We start from the raw sequence: 24,206 nt of genomic DNA, 5'->3' as shown, positions 1-24,206 counted from the left end.
GTATGATCCGCAGGCTCGCGACGAGGCAAGGGCAAAAGCAGGCAACATCTAGATCAGCACATGTGGGCTTTCATCTGGACCAAGGAAAGAGGACTATCCATCGACCCGTGTTTGTGAGATTTTCACAAGCCAGCTGGTGGGGTTGGGGTGGCTTTTGCAGCTTGCAGTATCGAACACGAAAGTAGGCCAGATGGATCTTCTGCAATGACTGCTCACCTGCACCATGCAGTAGTGTGCGTTTCGGGGTATCGATCGAGGAAGAAGGAAAAAAAAAAACTCGTGATCGTCAACGAATTTACGGGCAACTACGGCAGTTACATGGGATTCATGCAGTGATAAGGGTTTTCTCAATAAGGCGAGAGAGTAGGGCCGTCGCTGCGGGTGTTGGACATGGCTTGGTTCAAGGGCAGATGCTACAGCACCGTTGCGCGTGGGGAAGAGACATCGAGCGAAACGGCGATGCGACAAGATTTCCTTGGCTGGTGTTCTTGAAGGTTCGTCCACCGTGCAAACGAACCTGGCATCATCCCAGCGGTCATCAGGGCGAAGACAGAGAATGGGAGGTCACGTCGATGGCTCCTCCGCATGGCGGGCGAATGGTGGCGCGGAACCCTTGCGACGGGGGGCGTGAGGTCGAGGTGTGGGGATTCAAGGTCCTTTCTGGCTGGAACGAAGGCGGCATCGCAACGGTACATTGGCTCGGCGTACGTCTCGACTGGGTGCAAAAGAATGGGTCGGTGTTCAAGGGGACTCGACGAATTGTTGTGCGAGGACGAGGGGGCATTGGACGAACGCCGCGGCGGTCGTTGAGATGTAGCGAGCGAAGGGTGGATACGTGGGTTCCAGCGGGCTTGGAAGGTGCGATGATGAGGCGATAATAATGTTTCTTTGCAATCCCGAGCTTGCGACAGCGTGCATTGATAGCGCGGCACTTTACCCTGCATGCCTGTCTACCCGCACGGCGCTGGTCTAGTCGCTTCCAAAATTACCCGCTGCAAACACGCACGAGCTCGACTCGTGAGGGATGGAAATTGGCGAGCCAGATGCAATTTGCCGGGGGGAAAGGGGGGTGTGTGATGCGTTGGCGCAGAGAAAGAGACGAGAAGGGAGCGATTGTGTATGTGTGTGCGTGTGCCAAAAGGTGTAGGCCTTGCCTGTGGCCGTGGGAAGGACGTTTCAACGGGGCATGGGGGTGCGGAAGAGAGTCTGCAGGCCGGCAAGCAGGCGAAGCTTCGAGCAAAGTAAGATGATATCAAGGTGGTAAGAGGAAGTTCATAATCCGTTAGTACCTTCGTCGCAGTCACACACCGGGGCCTGCACAGCAGCAGCGCGATGGATCGCTAGCGCGTCGGCAACCCATGGGCGGGGACAGCGCACGGTGATGGCTCAGTGTGGGTACGGGCGTGTCTTGTGCGGACAAACAGGCCACGATGAACACGAGAAGTGGCAACGCTGGTGCGTCGAGCTGGAAAAGAGCAGTGATCTGACGCTGGCAGACGGGCATGCTCTGCCCGTTCAGCGGAGCGAGCAGAACGAGGGAGCGGGATGGCGTTGCACGAGGCGGAGGACGGATGGGCGAAGGTTGATGGAGACGGAGGGGACACGCTGCAAGCGCCTGGTCGCTGCACTGCTTCCGGCGATTGCTTCGCTACTGCTGCGACGAGGAGGACTACGACCACGACAAGTGCGCTCCCGACGGGCAAAGACGAGGCCGATGGCTCCGCTGGCGGCTGGGACATGACGTACCAGAGTGCAGCGCGAGAGGAGATGCAACAACCCCGATCGGACTCGAGCTTTAAATGAAGGCGGCAGCTCAGCCAGCGGCGCCCGTTGCTCAGCTTGGCCGCGCTCGACCCATGTGGGCTCCGCCTGGTTCTGGTCTAGCGCGTGTTCGACTTGACGAACGCGTGCACTTGGTGGTGCGTGGTCACGTACGGACGATCGTAGCGCAATGGCTTGAGAGGCGGCTCCCAACGCTGGAGGCGACAGAGCTTCGTCGTCCGCAGCTTTTGGCCATGGCACACCCGCGGCGCTGGTGCTGGCGGTGGTGGTGACGATGCGGATGAGCAGGACGAGGTTGAGAAGCGGGCTGTCGGCCTACGGACAGAAGAATGAACACCATCAGCCCCGTGCCGTTGCCGTCGCGTACTTGCCGGCCTGCTGGCTCGCGTTGCTTTGCTGTTGCGTGGTTGTGGTGTCGTCGTTCCTGGCCTGGCCCTTTTGGCTGCAGCTTAACCATCCATGCCCGCCTCAATCACGACTCCGATTTTTTCTCTCCGTTCTTTGCGCTTCTTTCCTACACCTTCGTCGACTTTTCTCCTTGGCAATTTTGCCTTTGCTGTCGTCGCCGCCGCCGCCGTCGCCCTTGGCCTCTTCGTTTTTGCCTTCTTGCTTTACTTTGGCTTTGACATTCGTCCCGTTGCTTGCTCGTCACATTTGCACTTTCTCCAGCTGGTCTTCGATTTCTCCGACGGTGGCTTTTGCCCGGAGCTCCTGTCTGCCCTGGGGCCCTCTTTGAGACAGCTGCTTCTCCCCTATTCCACGTTCTGCGTAATCGCCGAAACGGGCGTGCTCGACAATCGATCTCACCATCCACCGCACCCACCCCCCCCAAACAAAGCCCGCTCCTTCCGCCCGCTCACTTACACGTCTCGCTCTTTCTCTCTTTCCTTCTCTCGAAATCCTTCCACAACCAAACGCCTGCCACTCTCACTCATACGCTCACACTCGCACGCACACACTCGCCCCCTCTCTCTCACTCACACACTCTCTTTCTCTCCTCTTCTCTTTCTCACTTGCTCATCCACTCACCCCCCCCCTTTCTCTCTCCCTCCTCACTTAACCTCCTCCCTTCCTCGTCCTCTCTCCACCGCTCACAGAGACTCGTCGCTTCGTCTCTGATCTTCTTTGATCCCTTCGTCACCAATGTCCTCTTGACATTGCTGCAGCACGTCCGCCCTTTGGCTGGACTTTTGGCTCTCCCCTGCTGGCCCCCTTCTCCGCCGTCCATCCAATATCTTCATCCTTTCGGCACACGGCACACAACACCCGAACATTCAACCTCAACACTCGACCGTTTTCTTTGCTCTCTTTGGTCTCTTTGTCAGCATTCGTCTGCTAGGCATCGCGCAAGATTTCGTTTGGTCGACTGTCGTCGGTGCCCAGCATTTGTATCATACCCATACCTTAATTCGTAGACGGCTCGGCGAGGAGAAAGGTACGTCGATTCGCGCCAGACAGCCTTGTTTGACACGTCCCACTTGACCACACATTCTTTTCTCTCTCCTTCACTTCGACATACCCATACTACCGTAAACATACCTATGTCGTTGCCATGTTCACTATCTCAAGCTTGTGACTGACACAGCGCTCTCCTGCAGCATAGCGAGCCACGTATCTGTCATTCATCGACACCCTCGACCACCTTCCCTTCCTCCTCACACAAGAACAAGTCCTTTGTCCCTCTCTTCAGTCTTACACCTTTCTACAGTGCCTTGTCCCGATGGCAGAGGTACTTGTATCGACACAGACGATTCCGATAATGAACCTGCACCCAGCTGATGGCTACCATGGCCATTCTGCCTCACAATCTCACCACGCCGCCCGTAGCCCCCAGGCATCTAGATCCTTTGGTACTTCCAATGCTCCTGCGTCGTACCGTGCCCCAGTCGCACCGTACGCATTCCAGTCGACGCCAAATCTGAGGACCGATGGACGCCAAAACACCAACGTCGCCCCATCAGCCCATCGGCAGTCTGCAGGATCTAGCACATTGGCAAACAGCCGACAGAACTACGCTCCATCGTCCTCTGCCTCGACGGCGTCTTCAAACTCGGCTTCTAACTCGTCATCTAATGTCGGTCAGCAATCCCTGTTGAAGGATGACACTTTGCTGTTGGGAAAGACTGGCACGCGGCCAGAGTCCACCTTTCTCACTTCTTCTTCGACGCCCGACCTTACTCTTGTATCTTTTGACAACACATCGAAGCCTTCTCCAGAACGCTATCGGCGGACTGCCAAGCGTGTGGACAGCAGCAGCAGTGTCGTTGGCAATCAGCAAGCAGGCAACAGCCAAAGATTCTCACAGCAATGGCCGACTCCTCAAGCTGCCCACCAAGCCCTGAATGCTGCGTTCAAAGGACCCACGGGCCACACGCGCAGCGAGAGTGCTGACGACATCATTGTTGGTCGACAATCAGGCTCGGGCAGGTACAGACGGCGCAGTATTGGTGCCCTAGACACTTCCAATACTTCGAGGCAGGCTACCCCTCCCGCGACCAGCCCGGCTCCGACCTGGTCTCAAATAGCTGCGCGTGGTCACTCAGCTGTAGCGTCGGCCAACGCTTCTCCACCAGCTTTACATCATCGGAACGACAGTGCTGGTAGCCATTCCTCAACTGGTTCCACCTCTGCTCGACGACCAGTAAATGTAAGCTCATGATAATGCCAGTATTCACGCCCGTCACAAGCAAGGCTGCTTCAAGTCACTGAGCGTGCAGGATACCACCCCTCATATCACCTTTGCATTCATTTCATGTTTCTTCACGTCCCGCCAATCCAGCAGCTAACCTGTAACAGGCACGTCAGGAGTCCTACAGCTCAACCAAAAGCACGTCCTCCAGACCAGGCACAGCTCCGACGATGGTTCCTCGTCCCAGCTCGCCACGAACCGGGGCAGATGTTTCAAAGCGTGTCATTTCTCCATCACCTCTTTCGAAACCAATCAGTTCCGAACCCGAGAAGCGGTTAGCCCCTCCGCCAGACCTCGATCGTCCAGCATCGCCTCAAGTGCGACCCACCACGGCCAATGCCCAAAGTGCGGCAGTCCAGCAGCTCTCTGCTTTGTCCGATCGAGACCAGAACAAGGGAATGAAGTCTAGACTGAGAAGAGCTTTCTCCTTCGGTAGTGCACAAGAACTGAGAAGGGCTTCCGCGCAGAACAGTGCCAATAAGCTTCGTAAAGAGAAGTCCGATGAAGAAGAACGCCTAGCGGAAGATGCAGCGGTTGCTGCTCAACAAGAAGCTGCAGGTATCGGTGCTAGCATTTACTCTGGTCAGGGTGGAGTTTACGGATCTACAGACAACCTGTCCATTCAGTCCACTGCTTCGTCTGCATCCGTCATGCTTCGCAAGATGGGAAAGGGCGTGAAGAAGTCAACAAAGTCGCTCCGTGGACTTTTCAGGCCCAAGTCAATTATTGGTGACCCAGCGGCAGATAATGCAGTCAGCTCTCCGTCTGCTGCTGAGGCCGCAGTGACTTTGGTGACAGTTGAAGCCGAGCGGGAGAAGTTGAACGTCAACCCCGATCCACACGAGCGCTCTGGTGGCGGTACAGCCTATCCTAAGCTGGAGCGAGCGTCTGTAGAAGTGAAACCCGTGACCAACGTCGAACGACCCTCCAGCTCTCGCCACGTTCCAAGCGATTCCACCTCGTCGAGGAAAAGCATAGTTGGCGGTGATCGGGAAAGGCAGGAAGTACTTGCCGCAGTCAAAAAGGGTATACTAAAGCGTAAGCAGTGCCACATAAATCTTCCAGTCATGTGAAACAGCGATCTTAACTCAGTGCAGGTAATAACACTTCGTCACCCGTTCATAATGAGCCAAACCCATCTGAGCTCACGGTCCCAAGCATTCCGAGTACACCTGACGGTTCCAACTCGGGAGATGCCTTCTTCATGAACAACACCTTCAGTAACGACAGCTCACGCAGCTTACCAGAGCGCAATGGCCCCATTCGCAACATCTCGTGGAACCCCAAGGTCCAATTTTTTGATGTCTTCGCAAGCTCCGAATACGATCGCCGTGGCGACATCGCGACCTGCAACCGTCTCACGCCCATGCTTGCTCAACAGATCAAGGAAGAACTAAATTCTTTCAAAATGGTGCGCCTGGAACGTGATATAGCTGCACAACTCATGCTAACGTGTCCAGGAAATGGAAGTTCATGAGATGTCCAAACCACACACACATTTTTTCTGACAATGTGGTGCGCTCGATGCCATATTTCGATGAAAAGCGACGACCACCCTCAATTGCAAGCTAACGACCGCAACACATAACACAGCCATTTTCATCACGATACACGACCGACCGAGCAATCTGCATAGCCTCTAATTTCTTTGTCTGTTTTTATTACCTAGTTTCCTACGAAAGCATAGCTTAAGCGCTTGTCCCTCTCATCATGTCTTAATACTGTGAACTGGATAGGTTTTGCACGGCGCACAATGGGGAACAGGTGAAGTTTTTCAACGGGGTACAAATTTCATCAACTCATCATGGGCGTTCTTGTAATTGTTTTTGATCTATTCGTCTTCTCTGTGGAGTTCAGTCGAGCGGGTGTTTTTAGTATTGCTGGCTTGCCTGCTAGGAAAAGGGAAGAGAGTAACAGAACTTGAATAATCTTTTCACGCGTCGAACTTTTCGAAAAGAGAAGATAAAAGTGTCCAGAAATGGAGGAGCACCACGATCGGCAGTAGATTGTCAAATTCGCATGCATCTCTTCGATTGATATCGGAGGCGATCAATATATAGCAGCTATTGTAGTTGCTCCAAGAGCAACAATTTCAGCACGCAAAGAAAATTAAAGGCGGTAGGGTATCTCTCTTTACACCAGTGTTCTTTCTACGACCTTTTGCAATCGTTTGCAAGTTGCAGTCGGCCCTTGCGATGGCAGGCCAATTGTACGTCTTACTATGCACTCTCACGTCCATCCATCCATTCCAACCTGGAGAATGCATATCCGCTCAAATTTAGAACTGCCAGCAGCTCAAGAAAGCACCAAACAGTCTGCCGCGTTTCCGTTTTTCAGGCATCTACGGTCGTACTTGACTAAGCTTGCTTCTTGCCGCCAGCCGATTCTCCTCTCTCTTCTGCTCCAGCCGATTCAAGAAGTCTGTCCTACCAGCGTAGCTCTCTTTGCTGCGACTGTACTCGTCCAATTCCTCCGCCAATTTATTCTCATCGACATAAGTAGCCCAATCGTACTTGCTCTTCTGTACAGTGTTCAGTTTAGCCGCAGCTGGCAGCTTTGGTAGAGCCCGGTGACTGGCGATATTTGTATCATTGGGGTCAGCAGTGGCAGTAGCAGCAGGAAGTCTACCACGAGGCCAGCGCAATTGCAGATTTGCTGGGAGGCCTTTGACTTCGCCTGTGGGATTAGGATCCCACCTAAACGGTCTTTTCAGAGGCCGCCGCAGAGGCATACTTGGTGCTGCTTGCGACGGCTCATCTATGTCCTGCTGATTGCCAGGCTGCGCATCCGGGGCCTTGTTCTCCTTCTCTGGCTCTTTTCTCCGCTGCGCTGTCTCCTGCTCCTCGAACCACACCCTTGCCTCCTTGCTAGATTTCAGCACACGCCTCTCTTCCGTCGTGATTTGGCCGGCAAATTTCGTCGTACGTTTTATGACAACATAGTCGTCTTCGCCTTCCGCCGATATACTTTCAGGCTCTGGAGCCCTTCCTACCGGCATGGATGACAGGCGCGCCCACATCGCGTCCACATCTACGGTGGCCCCTTTTGTGCTAGCAAGCGCTCTTCGCTCAATCTTTCCGGCGCGTCTCTGCGCGCGGGTGCGAACGAAGCCGCCTTCGCCACCATCGTCGCTCGAGACATTTGTAGAGTCCTCGCTCTGCTCGGTTTCGTCGACTTTCCCTTTTCTCCTTTGCCTCCTTTTCCGTTCTCTGATAGTCGCTTCGTCGCCAGAGTCTAATTCAGCACCGATCTCAATTTTTTCTCGCGAGCGTTTCGTGCCCTGTCTCCGGGAACTGTTTGCAACTGTCCTTCCTTCAGCCGCGTCTTCGTCAGACGATGAGTCTTCCACGGCGGACACGGCGTCTGGATTAAAGTCTTCATCGGATGCCGAGTTGTATTGCTCGTCTTCTTCTATGGCCATTGCTGCGACTCATTGATTTGTTGTTGTCTATTCAGAAGTGTTAGGCAGTGATATACGAGTCGCCGAGGAATGCGAAAGAGGGCGCTAACAGTTTCGCGCTGGCGGCCTCCACGTGAAACCTTTCCACAGTAGGCAACACAAAGGCCCTTGTCATATCCAAGATCTCGACCGCGTTCGCTGAACAAAGAACTGTGGAGCAAGCAGGCAACATAGAGCTCGAATGTCGGACAAGCCAATATCCGTCTCAACGTGAACTCGTTTGTTGATCATAACCGGCGCGCAAGGGGACCATAGATTGAATCGTCATTTAGTACACATGCAGCCGGTCAAGGATCAAGTCGGCTAGAAGTCAAACACTTCTCGTTCACTCTTATCGGCCAAGAGGTCATAGCTCTAGCCTTGGACGACTCCATAACCACATAATTCACCGCCATTTTATAAGAATATGGCGTATCTACTACAACTTCCTCGCGAGATTCGAGATCATATCTTCGACTTTCTCCTTCGTGAATCCGAGACTTCATTTCCAACGTTCCAACATGTGAAGAAATGGAACGTGGAAAGAAATCTAGACGACCCGACGGCGACAAAGATTTTCCATTCAACATTGCCGTTCGAAAACGTTTTTGGCAATTTGATGCTCACGAACCGGCAACTAAATGACGAGGTAAAACAGCTCCTCGCCCGGGATCAGCATGCCACCAACTGCCAGCCTCACTTCGAGCTTGATCTACTCCTCGAAGATCTTACAACATATTATGCCACATGGCTGCGCGTGCTGCCGTACAGTAGCGCCGTCGTAAACAAGGTGCGCTTTCAGATTCGCACGTTCTTTGCGTTGAGCGACGGTCGCGATCTTCTCCCTCAAGATATGAGCACTTCAAGCATGGATCCAGATGCGGCATCATATGCAGTGACGTGGAGACTTGGGGCTGTGATAAATAATCTTTTGCTCTATGGCCCAATTTGCGCGGTACACGCTCGTCGAAGACAGGTTGCGAAGCCCTTCATCATCCAGAACCTCGTAATTGAGATTCTTCGTCCAATCAAGATACTGAACAGCAAAGATCGAAACGATATCGAACGCGCGAGAATTGCAATCGATCATGCGGAATACTTAGAAAGCTTTATGGTCCGCAGATTGGAAGAAATGCTTTCAGACAGGACGGGTCACTACTTGGTACCGTGGGGACCGCTGGCCCTTTCACGCATCCGAAGGTTGACCATACTGTCGAATGGCTCAGTGCTTAAGGTGCTGAACATGGCTGCACGAGCAGATGCCTTCAGGATCCCACTGGTACTTTCTGGACATTAAATTTTGCTCCTGAGGTTAAACTTTTGGACTTCAACGTGAGTTTCAGAGTCGTAATGAAAGCCATATGTTTTCATGCCTCACGACGATTTTAAAACGTTAATGACTGTTGTGAGGCAAGGATGTCTACACATATCTCTCCATGATGAGTTTGTGTTGCTTTGGCCTCCTTTCCTGACCAAAGCGGGGTCCATTCATGTTCCCTTCCTCTTCTCAAGGTGCGGACATGGCCTTGGACGCGATAATCCTTGTAACATCGATATTACAAGCTCTGATTCTCCGCAACCGGAGAACCTGGCTGGCATCTTGATCCACAAAATCTCAACGTCAAACAGTCAATTGACTTCAACGTGAACGTTGGACCATTTTGCTGCAAAAGTTTGAGACACTCCCCTTCTTTGACACAAATGCCATTTTCAAGGTACATAGATAAGCTCACAGATAAATTCCAAGAGCATATCCCACCTCAGTTGCAGAACGCTATCAAGACTCCAGCCGTTCCCTCAAGTGGTAAATCTTCGGCTACGTCCGTATCCATATATTGGAGCGCTGACTTTTCACAATCCACGGCTGTAAGCGCCAATTTCAAGCATGAATGTGGCGACTGGGGCTGGGGAAACAATGAGCTGGAAAACTACACCGATAGCGAAGAGAATTCATTTCACACTCAAGAGAAGTGCCTAGTGCTGAGGGCAGTCGTTGCTTCAGCTAAGGTTCGCGACAAGTACACCTCAGCTCGACTTCGAACGCACCAAACACTAGCGAAAAGACGTGGCTACCTGGAAGCTACCATTAGCTCTCCCAGTGCCAAAGGAATTTGGCCTGCATTCTGGTTGCTACCGTCTGAGCCCTTCAAGTGGCCGGAGGATGGCGAGATTGACATTATGGAGTCATGGAACAGGAACACGCTGAACCACTGCTGTTTACATTGGGGGCATTTCGCTGGTGAGGATATGAGCAAACATCGTGTTCGTGAGGTTGAGGTCTCTAGTATCACCAAGCCTCATATATACGGGTTTGCCTGGGATCAGCCAGAAAGCGGCGAAGGTGGCAGAATGCTATGGTACATTGACGGACGTCCAGTCATGAAAGCGACACGTCCTGGGGGGATGAGGAGACTGGAAGACTTTCAGGTAATACTGAATGTTGCGATTGGAGGCAACGTCTGCAACGGGGCTTTACCCGAGGATGGTTCATACGAGATGGTTGTGCGTGACCTGAAGATGTGCGAGAGTCCAGATGGTGGCTGGGAGTGTTTCGAAAGAGAATGGCTACGTACCAGAGAAGGCCACGGATATTGAGATCCTGCATGATTTCATATTTATTGCTACACTCAAGCTTTACAAAAATGTTGGAATTAATAAACCTTACTGCGCCTAGTCTTATATTTCGGGTATGGAGATAGCCAAGAACATGAAAACCATGCGCCAGAAGCCAAATTATGGAGTTGGTCATGAGTCACACAATTTGATCCCATCTGTCCGTGCTATTTCTCTGCGGTGAGATGCTTTCTGAGACTGAAATCGAGTTCCGACAATAGTTAGGCTTGTTCTCCATAATTGGCGTCCACATGTTCCACGTAAGAGATTCTGTCATCTACAGAAGAAGCATAAGTTACTGTCCGATCTTGAATACTATGTCCATAGAGAACACCATGCTCAATCTCTTCAATAGTTTTGCCCTTGGTTTCCGGAATCAAAAGCGTGCAGAGGGCAGCCAAGACCATAATTCCCGCAAACAAACCTAGATTGCCTTGAATTCCTATCTTTTCATTAACCGTGCCAAAGCACATCGCAGTGATGATTGCTCCAACCTTTCCGCTCGCCGCCGCGATACCATGAGCAGTTCCACGAACACGAGTTGGGAAAACTTCAACTGGAAGCAGAAAGGTCGTTACATTCACGCTCGAGTTGAGAACAAGTTGAGATACGGCAAAGATGGCTGTGAGACCAGCCGTGTTGGTATGGTTGGTGATTCCAGCCCAAATCGCATAAACGGCAGCGACAAGCAAAGAACCCCAGAACTGAAGACGGATGCGCCCAATCCAATCTGGAAGAAAAATACCTATCCAATATCCTGGCAGATAACCAGCAGATTGGACAATAATATTTCCAACCGCTGTATTGCGTAAAGTCTGGTATGGCGTAGGGCCTCTGCCATAGCCAATACGCCCGAGAATGACACTCTGGTTCAAGTTGATGCCATAAAATGCGATATCACTTTGATCGTTAGCGATACGTGCCGCGCGATAAAATTCGCAGTGACTCACAAGAGAAACCATACCGCGGATACAGCGAATAAAACTCTCGCATGCTTTCTTTTACTGAAGTAGGATTTGAAGTCTTGCATCTGGTCTTTGGGCCTCCTCTTGTCTTTACCCAATAGCTCATCACGCTTCAGCACATATTGCTTGTAAGGCAAAGTTTCTTTGATCTTCAATCGCGCGTAAACGGTCATCGCGCAGGGAACAATACCTAGTCCTAGGAGCAAGCGCCAGACGTACTCAAGATTATTGATATCGTGATCAATAGAGCTCTTAAAGGCTGTAAGAAGAATGAGGTATACGATGCTTGATGTAATGGCTCCCAAGCCAATGCAAGAGAACACGATCAAAACCATGACGGCTCGACTGCCGATCGGCGCCTTTTCAGCTGCCAGTGCGGAAGACATCGGGTAATCTAAGCCGTCACTTAGCAAATGAGACTTTAAATGCCACATAAGCCACACGACTAACCGCCACCGATTCCAAACCCAGTGAAGACACGCCAGCAAGACAGCCATGCGATTACGCCACTGTGAGACAATCCTCTCCATGGGAGTAGTATACACCTATTATTCATTCTATCAGTCTTATGCTCTTGCTGTGGCTCGTTCTGGAACGTATCCGTTACAGCAATGGTGGCAATGTCTCAAATTATTCCCGAGAGCCCCAATAAAAGAAGCGCCTCCCCTGGGTGGGGGGAGAGGAATGTGTGTAGATCATATTTCTGTTTAGGGTACAAAACGTGCATTTTTCAACGTACATAAGTGTTCCAATCGTGGTGACGATAAGCTCTCTTCCGTAGACACGGTGTCTTCCAAGCGTATCTCCAAGGAGTCCAAAGGAAAGCTGGCCGAGAATCATGCCCATCCCTACAACCAGTAATTACGTCAGCATGGAATATTGAAATCTAATTCACTGATGTGTATAACCACTTATCGATTTGAAATTACCAATGCGCTATATCACAAAGAAGGAAATTCATATTCTCCGGTCTCAACTCCCTTATGTGTGCATCAAACTCCCTGCGCGTGGTGGAAGACCTTACCCAGAGAGGCTTTTATAGTATCGCTGTCATGAACTGGAACTGCGTTTTTATTGTCTTTGAAGTAGACATAGCCCACCATGGGCACGACTGTACAGTGTTAGCGCGGCTGCCGCGACGTCTACCAGGGAGCCAAATGTCGTACTCAAGCCGATGCAGAGGTTCAAATAGCCATCTGTAAACAAGCCAGAAGACGCGAGAGCGAGGAATCGCACCCTCTTTGAGAGCGACACAGTCTCCATGATATGGGTGAAAATTCTGCTGTCGTAGGGCAGCACTTCCGCGTGCTGGTGAGCGACATTGTTCTCCCACGTCTTCATGCATCCAACCCTGGTCTGTTCTCAAGCTAAGCCAAGCAAGTTTCCCATTGTGTCGCTCATTCTGTGGGATATTCTCCTCGCTCTTTCATCTTCTCAAAGCCACCTCAAACTCTGAGAGTGACCCGAATCATCAATTTTGGCCATATTTTCAAGGCAGGCTTCATATTCGGGTCCCGTTGGGATCCAAGTTTCAGCTGTCCAATAAGAAAAACACGTGTTTGAGAGTGGAGGTCTCGTAGCTTATCACACTGGTCAAATTCGCGCGACAAGCCGTGCTTGGTCTGGCGCGGCGACCAGTATTTAATCTATGCTAGCATCATGGCCTCCACTGTGCGGCAGGAACGCCGGAACTCTAGCTTTTCGGCCGTCCGCACTCCGATTGAAGCCTTGATTGAGGCTGCTGAGGCGAAGATGTCGGAGGAGGCGGATCTTGTGCTGCCGCCACCCAAATTGCCCCAGAGCGCAGAGCAAATTAGAGAACATTTCGGAGATAGGCGACCCCCCGATATTACTCGAAAGATTACAGGTATCTACTCACCATCATTAGTCGAGATAGGCTAGTACACTGACAGATTTGGGACAGCATGTGTTGCTTGCAGAAAACAAAAAATAAAATGTACGTATGTGATGTTTGCCACGAATCTCGTAGGAGTTCGGTGTCAAGTTTGCCGACCCCGGCCCGGTTACACTTAGCGCGTGGAAACCAACCCAAGTGGCATCGTCCAGACATATTTTTTACTGGCAGCATGGCAATACATAATAGCTAATCTAAACGCCGATAGGCAACATGATCGATGGCAAAGCGCCTTGTGCACGATGCCGGAAGCGAGGTCTGTCTTGCACCGTGAATAAAAGCTTGCAAATGCTCTTAGAGGATGATGCTTCATGGAAGCACTCGGTGACCCGAAAGCTGCATGTCTTGGAGCAATTCATGGACACCGTCAGGGACAAACTTCAGTTACCCGAGGCCGCTCTGTCATCAGAGCAAGAGGTCGAATTTTCTAATGACATCTCAGCACCAGCCTGTATAGCTTCACACTCTACCAACACCCCACCCGCAAGTAGCAGTCTCATCAGTCCGCAAATTCGCACATGGGAAGTGCGTATGGATATTGATACTGGACCGGCAGCTATTCCAGCGTCTATCGTCTCTGAAGTTCGCACGGATATAACCCCAACTATACCAGCGCTCAATGCAGATTTCGTAACTCAAGGCGTCGTGACTCTAGAACAAGCTGAGTCACTATTCGCAACCTACCGAGACAGACTCGACCATTACTTGTATCGCATATTGGGTGAATCTATTTCGTTAAGGCGTGTCAGGGGTGATTCCCCATTATGCATGGCGGCTATCTGCACAGTGAGTGCATTGCATTCGAAGACACTCGGCCATTTGTTTCACAAGTGCTACCACAAATTCCAGGAACTCTGCGCTGCACAGGTAGTTGCAAAAGACGCCAACTTGAACGATATCCGCGGGCTCTGTATAGGGGCATTCTGGCTGGCAGACCTCTCCTGGGCTCTCGTAGGACTTGCAGTTCGGATAGCAACACAGATGCAATTACACCGCTGCCTGAACAAGGCTCTTCGTGGGGATAAGCTAGCGTACTTACAAACCCGCCTGTACTACCTAGTCTATGTTTGTGATCACCATGTAAGTGTTCGTCAATCTCTATGCCCCAAGGTTCTGATGGATTTAGTTCTCAATTGCATATGGTCGATCACCGATGTCAAGAGATTGTGAGATGATTCGATCTGCCAAGTCATTCATGCGATGCCCGCATGCTGGCGAAGATGACTTTCGTCTAATTTCGCAGGTGGAGATATGGTCAACAGGCTCGAGGGTCTTGGATACCTTCGACTTCGACATGGACGCTGCCATCACGCCCGAACAGATTCCAAAAATTCGACGATTCGGAATTGCCCTCGATACCTGGCGTGCAGACTGGAACGAACGCTTTCGCCCGAATGACCACGTCGGCAACTATCCCGCTAAAGGTGTAGGCATGCATTTTCACTTTGCAAAATTGTACCTCTGTTCACACGCGTTTCGCGGTGTCCCCATTAAGACCGGGATGGCTACTCCTTATATACCATCTCTCCATCCGGAATTAGAAGAAGTTGCTTCAGCAGCCGTCGTTGCTGCTAAATCCATCCTTAGGACGCTTATCGAGGACAAGGAGATGCAGATTCATCTCAATGGACTTCCACTATACTTTGATACTATGATAGCATTTGCAGTGGTTTTCCTGCTTAAGGTCGCAACTCAATACGCAAAGCCAGCTCGTGTTGACAGCACAGAGCTCTTACATCTCGTGGAAGACATGACGCTTGTGCTCAAAAATATCGCGGAAGGCGTACATCGTAATCACATACTTGTTGTGATTGCCGAGGGTCTTGCCAGCTTACTGCAGCGTGTTAAAGATGCGGCTCGTGCGCCTGCTGCTGACGGTATGGCTCTTGAGCCAGCAAATCATCACCAGCCTCCAGCATCTACACCAAACTCTGAACAATTCATCAATTCTGATTTCGACTGGATGACTTTTGATCTATTGGGCCCTCAGGATAGTGGAGTAGAACCAGCTTGGCCTCTCTCATATGATTTCACAAATCATTAAGCACGGCTCTGTTAATTTTCTACATATTCTCGCGAAGGCCGCACACAATTTTCGGGGCTCGAAAGAATAGGAAGGCATTGACAAGCAGTGGTCTACACAATGGCGGTAAAGTGAATAACAGATGTCGAAGATTCATTTCTGCTAATCAAGATCATTAACTTTTACCTGGAATCGCCTCGAAATCGAACACCAAAGCAACAAATCAATGGGTCACAATCGCATTTGCCGGCTCATCAACCTTCGGCTTCGAGAACGGAGCTGCGAAGCCGTATGTTTTCCAACCATCATCATAACCTTTCCCTTCCTCACGCTCATGATCTGGTTGAAAAACCATCCGTCGATGGATGTAATATTTCTCGCGAAGATTTTCACCATCGGCCTTCCCTGAAAATGTAGCGTAAAGGCTAGCTCTTCGATTTTTGGTTCTGTCGGGGCCGCTTTTGTGGGCTAAGTGACTGCCGAAGAACAGAATGTCTCCTGGGTTTAGTGGTACAGGAACCCAATCATGTTTGGCAATCCAGTCGTCAGAAATGGGACCTCCATCAGCCAACTCAACCATCATTTTATGAGAACCTGGAACGACCTCGAGGCAGCCGTTTTCCAAATCCGCAGGGTCGACAGCGAAGTTCGCAGTCACATGCTCTGTCTTGCAAATGTGGTCATATGCTGGTCCATCGAGATGAGCGTGGAAACCATTCCCCTTGGGCAATTTGTAGTTAATCTTGGCTTTGAACAGTTGCATCTCCCTCCCGGAGAGTAGTTGAAGTATGTTCGCTAGTTCCTGTCCGTAGAGTAATTTAGCAATTTGAGCATGGTAATCTGCAAATTTTCCGTCTGCAATTGCTGCCTGTCTCCATTTGTGTTTATTTCGTCATATGGCGTCCATTTCCCCGTATTACGAGGCCAATTGGCAACCTCATCAGTCCAAATTTTCAATTCTGACTCTTTGACCAAGTCATGTACGTTTGCCCGCAGGATGATATAACCCTGCAAGCGATACAAGCAAATTTGTTCTGGTGTTAGTGCGACCATGCTGCTATCGTACGTCCCTGTCCTTTGTGTCTTTGTTTATATTCCAAGAGCTCTCACAATATTTCTTCTTTATATACATAATGCTTTCATTCATGAGGCAAAGCTGTCCGGGCTGGAGATAATAACATCTCATTGGCTGATGAAACATCGGCCAGAAGTGCGTAGCGCCTCTTTCAACACCAAGGCAACAAACTCCTGCGTGTGCCGAGACGAAGATAAAACACACGTAAAGCTCACATGGTTAATGTTGTGGTCCCAAACGATCGGTAACCTCACCGGCGGTACATAAAGAGGACGATAAAAATCTCCCATGACAAGATGGACCGACATTCTCCACAGAAGCAACTTGGTCCTACTAGAAAGTACATATGCGTAATGAGATTTTAAGTCTGTTTCAAATTCAGAGCATGTTCTCCATCAGGCTCCTGGTTGTGTAATTATGCAGACCATTGGCAATAACAGAGCCTGATCCACGCCTTTAAGTAACAACTTCCATAGTTGTTGAAAGAGATCAAAAGTCTTGATTAATATAGACTGAGTGAGAACAGAGGTTGAGCACCAAGTATGAAGTGGAAGATTATATATATCTGTATATATCCAATGGTCGAATTTTGGTTAACAAGCAAATAATGTGCAAATTTTGGTCATGCGTCAATTAGGAATTGCAAAATGCATAGCAACAGAATATTTCGAGAACTGACCCATATTTGACGTCGAATATTTTGTAGAACACTAGAACCTCACCGCCCCCCCTCACCAATTTCGGGATGAGAAATGACTATGTATGTGAGCATTAAAGGATGAATGGAGGTTAGACTAGCAGAAGCTCTTGTCTCATTCTTATTCGATTAAGAAATCCTCGCGAGAACATGTAAATGATAATTGCTGTGCATGTTTCTTGAAGAATGGTCAAGGATCAGCACAACAGGAAGGATCTCGAGTGCACAAACTAAGCATGAGGTCTCAAAAATGGATGCAGTTTGTACTTTGTTCTGTCTGAACTAGAATTTAAGGTAAATTACTTTGCGAAAGATCACTCCTCAGCTTCATCCTCTTCACTATCATCGAGATCTGTCCTCTCAACTATCAGGTTTCCACTTCTGCCTATCCGGTCTTTGATTGTTCTTCCCGGCTCCAACTCGTATACTTCACGTGGCACGGGGCTGACTAGCCTGAATTTATACTCGTGGCTAAAGTCACAGGGCTCCTGCACCTTCTGTATAATAGGGCCTGACTGTAGAGTATCATGACATTCAACAAATGCGTAAAGATCCTCAAGTGTAGCATCAGATGGAAATTTTCTGATCACTCTCTTACCATCAATCATGCGAATACTTATACGCACTGCATCCTTCACATCTGCGTCAGGCTCTGGGGGTATTTGGGACGCGCGCCATTGGCGCCATTGCTCCAAATTCCTCGCGTAACTCTGCTTGTACTCTTCCTCACGACGTATACGGTCCTCCTCATCCTTTTTCCTTTGTTCCTCCTCACGCTTTTTCCTCGCCCGTTCCCTATCTTGTGCAAGGCTACGCTGATATGCCTCATTCTGCTGCTCTCTAATCCTCCTCGCAGCATTCTGCTCATCTCTTGCTCGTCTCGCGGTTGTCAAACTTGGACTGTATTGTTCGATTGTTCTGCGAAGTTTGGAAATGTACTCCCGCGCCGGCAAAGGACCGGCAATCCTTTGCACAATGGACATTGCTGTGGAGGAGACGGAGGGCGTATGAACAATCACAGCCGTAAAGGGAAATTTAGTACAAGAGAGAGCAGTAGACACCTGATAAGCTTCCGCATCTTGTACCGTGCCCGCCCATAGAAGGATGTTGTTTGCAGGGTCTTTGACAAAGGTCACAACGGCCGGATCAAGAAGAGTGTCGCGTATGAAGCTGGCGGTATCATCGTGCTCAGGAGAAACGAGCACAACAAGAAGAAATTTGAGGTCGTTCTTCGCGGAATCAAGGGCTTGAGCATATCCATTCTCGAAGAATGGTAGCTCGTTTGTGCCATACTCTTCCTCAACTTCTCGAATGAAGCGTAATGCGGCATCTCTAGGTTTCAACGGTATCCTGCCTCCCGCTGTGTGGCTTGGAGATGTGCCTTGGGATGACCCCCGAAGACGTCCAAAAAGCCTGGGTAAGAAAGGAAACAAGTACCCGAAAAGCCTAACAGCACGCGAGAACAGCGCATATGCAATGGAAATGGGCACGACGACTATGCCAAGGAGGGTATTGGAACGATATGAAATATGCGCATCATTCTGGAGAACGACTCTCGGCGCGGGTTCTAAAATGACATCTCGCCGGACCGATTGTGGATTCGAAAAGCCATTCATCAGCGTCTCCTGCCTCCTTATGTCTTCGGGACGCTGTGTCATAGCTTCGGCTATAGGGTCTACAGTAGGTTCGCCATCAAAAAAGCGTGATATCGCGATTTGAGCGTTCCACTCGCATCTCTGCAACAACTGTAGTGCTGAAGCCGCTTCCTGATTCGTGAAGGCGATGACTTGGTCTAGGGAAGCTCGCTGCACGTCCGTCAACGAATTGAGGTCGATGTCGGAACTTGCCATAACGTGTGCTGATGTAGGGAAGATGTGTTATCGCGGTTGAGGCATGAAGAATACGGTTGGGGGTCAAGATGAAGAGCTGTGACGAGGTTACAGCGCGGAAGAAACGAGGCAGCGTGGAACGGAGTCTCGATGGCAGACAGATAATGAGAGCCCCGTCCTAGCTCTGACAGTAAAATTTTCTTTGACAGCTGTGAAGGTCAAAAGTGTCGCATATTCCGCAGCGACGTGTGCGTAAAGAAGTCGGCAAGGTGACTTTTTGGGCCGGAGTAGCAGTGTGCAGCGTGATAAGGCTGAGGATTGTGAAGGAGCGAAGGGCCGGCGCTGGTCAAGTCAGGTCAGGTCAATATTGGCGCTTGTTTGAACTACCGAAGCAGAAGCAGGTAGCGGCAATGGCAGCAGTAGTATCAGAAGTGGACGCAGGAGCGGTAACAATGACAGCAACAGCAGCAACTGTCGTCGTAAGCGATGGATCGTTGGATGGCTGAAGAGCTTTTCTTTCGGTGCCCTGCTGCGCCTGAATGCCCCACACAGTCAGTATGCCGCGCTCCCGCAGTGCAGCTTGCTCGCCTGCGCTGTGAGCGCTCTACTACTTCTCCCGTATCGATCACTGCCCACCGCCTTCGCCAGTACAGCATCCGCACACGCGTCCAGAGCAAGCGGCAGTGACTGTTCCAGCGCTAGTGCCGACGAAACAAAAGGCGCCAGAGCTATGGACTGCTCTTGCGCTCTGTAGACGGGCAATTGAATAGTTGGGTGCAAACAGAAGAGACAAAGAGGTATACCCTGCTAACATGCAATCACCTCTACATACGAGCTAAGTAGTCACAGCTAAATAGGGCACCAAGATCCGGCCAGGCTTGAAATTCCCCTATACTCGTACTCTGACTCCAACGACAAGGTCGTAAAGAAACTTCGGTCCCGCTGCGGCGTCTATACTCCAGGTCCAAAGTACGGTTATTATATGCTGCATAGTATTTCCCCTCCACCATATTTCGTCGTTCCAATCGGTAAACAAGCGCTTCGCGTTCAATTGCTGTTTCAGGAGCTCCCTCTACCATCTTTCCGGAGCCTGCTTAGGCTTTCTGCTTCTCTTCAGTGCTGAGAACCACGGATTCAAACCAAAGAACGTAGTTTATGCATCGCATGCAATCCTAACAGTCGATACTACGAGTCTAGCCTTGCAAGCACAGACAGTGTGGCACATCTGCAACTACCTTCCTCGACTTCGCTGCCAGATGACCACTCGGATACGCAGACCACAGATGTCGTGGAAGAGCTGGCCTCGGTAGCATCAGACATGGCTACATTAAGCCCGAACAACGGAGACGCGCGGAGAGGGCTTGCCTCTCCAAGGCCCCCCAAGGGGAGAGAAAACGCGAAGAACACCTTATGTCGAAATATCGGTATATATGGTCATTGCCGCTGGGAGAAGGATGGTTGCGCCTTCAATCATGATGTAAACAGCACACGGAATAATGACAACAGGTGCGTGCGTTTCGCTCTTGATCTCTCCAAATATCAGAAACTCTAACTTTCATAGTAAACGTCTCAATGTTGAGTCACCTGCCTTCCAACCAAAAGAGCTCGCTTCGAATGGGCAGCATGACCCGCGAAATACTACTATCTCGCCAAAATCAGCAACTGCGACGCCATTCACTCCAAAGACAAATGCTGCAAGTCTGTTTCCCTTTTCACGTTCAAGTTACTCCCTCCAGGCAATAGCGTCATATGGAAGCTTGCTAGCCCACAGATGCAAAATGAGTTACCAGCATCAGACTCCCTTCTAATCTGGGTAGAAAGAATCTAACGTTTCGTATTAGCTACGCAACCCGCAAACGTGCAAAGTGGACTACCACAATCGAGCTGGTCTACGGGTCAGCCATTTCACGAATTCGTCCCGCAGACGGAGTATTCCGGCCAGTTGATATCGTCCGCCGATCCAAGCGTTGCCGCTGCTGCTGCCGCTAGTATGCTAGGCTATTCAGATCCATTTACCTTGGGAACTGGAGTGCAAGGCATCACAAATAACCATGTTGCCGCTGCACTCAATCCTTATGCTCAAGATGCATCCTCGCTGTCGGGGACGGCGTTCTATCAGAACACAAGCACATTCGCCCAACCGGTGCGTACTGTTTCAACGCAGGCAATCTTGATGACTGAAGTTTTTCTAACATCACTAGGCCCAATACCATAACTATGCGCCATTAGGGCCTCACCGTGAAAATCTACTAGCTTATCAACGCACCGCGCACGACTTTTTCATGCCTGATAAGCTCAGGGAGGAGCTGCAAAAAAAGGCCGAAAGCACATTGCAAATTCTACCGAGTTCGTATCCCGACCCATTCAGCTTACAATTCGCTAATGCAAACCGCAAGGCTCTACGCTTCCAAATATTGATCATTTTCATTCGCTTGTTCCCCTCGATACAAGCGGACAACGCAGTAGCACAACATTCGGCTATGTCACTTGGCTATATAAAGCCCAGTCAAGCAAAGATGGCAAATACTACGCATTGCGGCGCCTGGAAGGCTTTCGCCTTACAAACGAGAAGGCAATTCATGCAGCGCGTCAATGGAAGCAAGTTGATAATGGCTCTATCGTCCACATACACGAGGCGTTCACAACACGTGAGTTCGGTGACAGCTCGCTCATTGTAGTCACCGACTACCACCCGAATTCAAAATCACTTGCCGAAACGCATCTTCAGAGCCATTCAGGTGGCAGATACGGAAGCCGTCAGCAATCTCCACATGTACCAGAGAACGTCCTGTGGTCGTACATTGTGCAGTTGGCATCCGCAATTAAAGCATGCCATTCATTGCGACTTGCGGTACGGACGATTGTTCCAAATAAAATAATTGTCACTTCGAAGAATCGCATACGATTGAATGCGTGCGGCATTCTCGATATAGTGCAATTTGATTCTCAGTTCCAATTGGAACAACTCAAACAAGACGACTTCGTTCAGCTGGGTCGTCTAATACTCAGTATAGCAGGTAATGCCAATGCTGCACTCAACATCGGCAAGGCTATGGAGCATTTAACGCGAACATACACGCCGAAACTCAGAGAATGTGTGACTTGGCTAATATCCTCGGATACCGGTGTTGAAAAAAATATCGACGTGTTTTTACAGGGTATTTCAGGGGAAATGGCTCAGGCTCTGGATATGCAGTTCCACGAAACCGACACACTCACTCAAACGCTTATGGCTGAACTCGAGAATGGCCGGCTTGTTCGGCTAATGGCGAAACTAGGATTGATCAACGAGCGTCCAGAGTACGAGCACAATCCTCAGTGGAGTGAGACGGGCGAGAGATATTACCTCAAGCTCTTCAGAGACTACGTCTTCCACGCCGTGGATGAACAAGGCCGACCAATTACAGACCTCGGACATATCATCAATTGCTTGAACAAGCTTGACGCCGGAAGCGAGGAGAGGATTCAGCTTTGTAGCAGAGATGAGCAAAGTGTGTTTGTTGTCAGTTTCAAAGAAATCAAGAAGGGTATTGAGAACGCTTTCGGAGAACTTAGTAGAAGGAGAGCTTAAAGCTCGTCGAGGGGCATCAACGCGGAAATGACATCTGGTTGGATATGATTTTCAACGGGTAGGATATTCGATTTAATTCTGATGATCTTCGGGTAGACCAGACAGACACAGCCGCAGCTTTTTTCTTCCACTCTCCAACCTTAAACCCAAAGGCTTTGGGCGCAATGAAAAGCCTTCTAGAGATGATTCACGGCAAGAACTTTCCGCATGTTGTCGAGGCTGCCTCGAATCCTATGCTCCAGAATTTGTCCTGTGAGCTTAGAGTTGACATTTTTACTTCTTCGCGATGCGATACATGTTTCAGGACATCTCCCAGCACAGACGTTGAGACCTTTACTGTCTATTTTTTTTTTTTTTTTTGATGCATCTCGACTTTTTTATAAAAATTTGACACTCAAGTTATTGAGTCTGCGCCAACAATTCATGAATTCAAGCGCGCCTTCAGATTTAAGATTGACGACAGCTCGACCTATTAACTGTTGTGCAATCTCTTTGGCGGCCGCAACGACATTTTTGTTCTTGGGAATAGCTATGACGCATTTATTGCTACAGAGGTTCTGGGCAAGTTCGTCGAGCAAGGCTCCGAACACCTTGGCAGGCTGAGCGGCTTGACAGGAGCTCTCCGTTCCTGCAAGGCCCTTTACCTGACCATGATGAGAAGTTTACTGTAAGGATGTCATAACGAGTCTGTCTATCCGTGTGTGGCCGAATTATCCATGCGAACAGGTGATATGTCCCCATCCAAAATATGAAAGCTAATAATTTTATGAATAGTTCAACCTGATGCAGAAATTTATGTATCAAGATTTTGTCATGATATCAGAGTCTGCAACCTCTTTCTTCGATATTCTAGGGCCCATGGGTTCCAAAGACTAGGCTTTCCATTTCCTTTGTTTCATGACCAAGTCTTCCGAGATCATTTGCACCTCTATCCCGTGTGTGGACATCAACTTCCATTAACAAATTGTCCTCGAAGACTACCGGTAGGTGCTGGAAGAGCTGTTCGTGCCTGACGGTCCTCAATCGGAGGAATATATGGTACGTTTGCGAAAATTGGGGTTAACCTGTGCGACGGCGAAGCGGGTGGGAATTATCTCTGAAGTGAACAACCCGATGAGCAAGCTATTGAGAAAGCACTGTCGTAAATCTTTGAGAACTACTACACCGAGCATGAAGTATCTGGCCACCTTTAATATCTGCTGATATCCATTTGCAAGTTCCCTCGACGATGTTAAAAGATGAGATAGAAGAATATTAAGCTGCCCTTGTATTGGAGCGCCATCTTAGCTACGTTACTTAATTCCACTAAGGTTCGCCAAATTTAGGAACTCGCCAAGTGCCCACGCTGTTTCAACTGCATACCATACTCTTCAATTACTATGCAGAATCCTCGCAAGTGGCTTCATAATCACAGTGTCAGAGAAGCGCCCAAGGACCCTCAAAGTAAAACTTTTATGGTTCTAAATCGCTGCCATATTCATGCGCAGACTGATTTCGGATCTGCTGCCGACGCATCAAAGCTTCAGTGTTGGCTGATGACGATCATGGGATATATTTCGACGAGGTCAAACAAAAGCTCTCTGGTGCTGACCTATGAATATGAACGGT

General features: G+C 49.8%; 8 protein-coding genes across 12 annotated transcripts; 4 read left to right on the top strand and 4 right to left on the bottom strand.

The window, feature by feature from the left end:
* Positions 1-2,244: 2,244 nt before the first annotated feature.
* Positions 2,245-6,609, top strand: PV09_03956 (uncharacterized protein). Its single transcript, XM_016357230.1, has 5 exons — positions 2,245-3,217; positions 3,381-4,429; positions 4,579-5,509; positions 5,569-5,882; positions 5,932-6,609. Exons 2-5 carry the CDS (start codon positions 3,503-3,505, stop codon positions 5,977-5,979), a joined length of 2,220 nt encoding a protein of 739 aa, XP_016214634.1. The 5' UTR covers positions 2,245-3,217; positions 3,381-3,502; the 3' UTR covers positions 5,980-6,609.
* On the bottom strand, positions 6,480-7,962 carry PV09_03955 (uncharacterized protein). Its single transcript, XM_016357229.1, has one exon. The coding sequence runs from the start codon at positions 7,890-7,892 to the stop codon at positions 6,813-6,815; it is 1,080 nt and encodes a 359-aa protein (XP_016214633.1). The 5' UTR covers positions 7,893-7,962; the 3' UTR covers positions 6,480-6,812.
* A 1,453-nt stretch (positions 7,963-9,415) lies between these two features.
* PV09_03954 (uncharacterized protein) lies at positions 9,416-10,670 on the top strand. Its single transcript, XM_016357228.1, has one exon. It carries the CDS (start codon positions 9,612-9,614, stop codon positions 10,503-10,505), a length of 894 nt encoding a protein of 297 aa, XP_016214632.1. The 5' UTR covers positions 9,416-9,611; the 3' UTR covers positions 10,506-10,670.
* On the bottom strand, positions 10,511-13,467 carry PV09_03953. Of its 3 annotated transcripts, XM_016357225.1 has the most exons (6): positions 12,655-13,467; positions 12,513-12,599; positions 12,228-12,336; positions 11,939-12,033; positions 11,474-11,882; positions 10,511-11,423 (listed from the first exon to the last, which is right to left on the bottom strand). In XM_016357225.1, the coding sequence occupies exons 1-6, from the start codon at positions 12,827-12,829 to the stop codon at positions 10,745-10,747; spliced, it is 1,554 nt and encodes a 517-aa protein (XP_016214629.1). In that variant the 5' UTR covers positions 12,830-13,467; the 3' UTR covers positions 10,511-10,744. The 3 variants fall into 3 exon arrangements, with proteins under 3 accessions (XP_016214629.1, XP_016214631.1, XP_016214630.1); XM_016357227.1 differs by having other exon boundaries at positions 12,228-12,599; XM_016357226.1 differs by having other exon boundaries at positions 12,228-13,467.
* On the top strand, positions 12,922-16,258 carry PV09_03952. 2 transcript variants are annotated; one of them, XM_016357223.1, is made up of 4 exons: positions 12,922-13,355; positions 13,413-13,445; positions 13,612-14,483; positions 14,530-16,258. In XM_016357223.1, exons 1-4 carry the CDS (start codon positions 13,148-13,150, stop codon positions 15,445-15,447), a joined length of 2,031 nt encoding a protein of 676 aa, XP_016214627.1. In that variant the 5' UTR covers positions 12,922-13,147; the 3' UTR covers positions 15,448-16,258. The 2 variants fall into 2 exon arrangements, with proteins under 2 accessions (XP_016214627.1, XP_016214628.1); XM_016357224.1 differs by lacking the exons at positions 12,922-13,355; positions 13,413-13,445 and having other exon boundaries at positions 13,577-14,483.
* PV09_03951 (uncharacterized protein) lies at positions 15,650-16,479 on the bottom strand (the record flags this gene model as incomplete). Its single annotated transcript, XM_016357222.1, has 2 exons — positions 15,650-16,266; positions 16,347-16,479. 2 exons carry the CDS (start codon positions 16,477-16,479, stop codon positions 15,650-15,652), a joined length of 750 nt encoding a protein of 249 aa, XP_016214626.1.
* A 961-nt stretch (positions 16,480-17,440) lies between these two features.
* On the bottom strand, positions 17,441-19,523 carry PV09_03950 (uncharacterized protein). Its single transcript, XM_016357221.1, has 2 exons — positions 19,415-19,523; positions 17,441-19,369 (listed from the first exon to the last, which is right to left on the bottom strand). The coding sequence occupies exon 2, from the start codon at positions 19,046-19,048 to the stop codon at positions 17,513-17,515; it is 1,536 nt and encodes a 511-aa protein (XP_016214625.1). The 5' UTR covers positions 19,049-19,369; positions 19,415-19,523; the 3' UTR covers positions 17,441-17,512.
* A 74-nt stretch (positions 19,524-19,597) lies between these two features.
* Positions 19,598-22,958, top strand: PV09_03949. Of its 2 annotated transcripts, XM_016357219.1 has the most exons (6): positions 19,598-19,824; positions 19,877-20,533; positions 20,589-20,725; positions 20,869-21,170; positions 21,229-21,373; positions 21,424-22,958. In XM_016357219.1, exons 2-6 carry the CDS (start codon positions 20,346-20,348, stop codon positions 22,596-22,598), a joined length of 1,947 nt encoding a protein of 648 aa, XP_016214623.1. In that variant the 5' UTR covers positions 19,598-19,824; positions 19,877-20,345; the 3' UTR covers positions 22,599-22,958. The 2 variants fall into 2 exon arrangements, with proteins under 2 accessions (XP_016214623.1, XP_016214624.1); XM_016357220.1 differs by having other exon boundaries at positions 20,589-21,170.
* Positions 22,959-24,206: the final 1,248 nt, after the last annotated feature.

Source organism: Verruconis gallopava, assembly GCF_000836295.1.
Source record: "Verruconis gallopava strain CBS 43764 unplaced genomic scaffold supercont1.11, whole genome shotgun sequence".
NCBI lineage: Eukaryota > Fungi > Ascomycota > Dothideomycetes > Venturiales > Sympoventuriaceae > Verruconis > Verruconis gallopava.
Note: the sequence above shows the minus strand (reverse complement) of the source record. Positions and strands in the feature narration are given on the sequence as shown.

Coding starts and splice junctions, on each gene's coding strand:
- PV09_03949 (XM_016357219.1), top strand. CDS start 20,346: ATGGCTACATTAAGCCCGAACAACGGAGACGCGCGGAGAGGGCTTGCC. Junction 20,534..20,588: donor ACACGGAATAATGACAACAG/GTGCGTGCGTTT, acceptor TAACTTTCATAG/TAAACGTCTCAATGTTGAGT. Junction 21,171..21,228: donor CAAGCACATTCGCCCAACCG/GTGCGTACTGTT, acceptor TAACATCACTAG/GCCCAATACCATAACTATGC.
- PV09_03952 (XM_016357223.1), top strand. CDS start 13,148: ATGGCCTCCACTGTGCGGCAGGAACGCCGGAACTCTAGCTTTTCGGCC. Junction 13,356..13,412: donor TATTACTCGAAAGATTACAG/GTATCTACTCAC, acceptor GATTTGGGACAG/CATGTGTTGCTTGCAGAAAA. Junction 14,484..14,529: donor TCTATGTTTGTGATCACCAT/GTAAGTGTTCGT, acceptor TGATGGATTTAG/TTCTCAATTGCATATGGTCG.
- PV09_03956 (XM_016357230.1), top strand. CDS start 3,503: ATGGCAGAGGTACTTGTATCGACACAGACGATTCCGATAATGAACCTG. Junction 5,510..5,568: donor CAAAAAGGGTATACTAAAGC/GTAAGCAGTGCC, acceptor AACTCAGTGCAG/GTAATAACACTTCGTCACCC. Junction 5,883..5,931: donor AACTAAATTCTTTCAAAATG/GTGCGCCTGGAA, acceptor TAACGTGTCCAG/GAAATGGAAGTTCATGAGAT.
- PV09_03955 (XM_016357229.1), bottom strand. CDS start 7,892: ATGGCCATAGAAGAAGACGAGCAATACAACTCGGCATCCGATGAAGAC.
- PV09_03953 (XM_016357225.1), bottom strand. CDS start 12,829: ATGAAGACGTGGGAGAACAATGTCGCTCACCAGCACGCGGAAGTGCTG. Junction 12,600..12,654: donor GAACCTCTGCATCGGCTTGA/GTACGACATTTG, acceptor AACACTGTACAG/TCGTGCCCATGGTGGGCTAT. Junction 11,883..11,938: donor TGGGTTTGGAATCGGTGGCG/GTTAGTCGTGTG, acceptor GTGACGGCTTAG/ATTACCCGATGTCTTCCGCA.
- PV09_03950 (XM_016357221.1), bottom strand. CDS start 19,048: ATGGCAAGTTCCGACATCGACCTCAATTCGTTGACGGACGTGCAGCGA.
- PV09_03954 (XM_016357228.1), top strand. CDS start 9,612: ATGCCATTTTCAAGGTACATAGATAAGCTCACAGATAAATTCCAAGAG.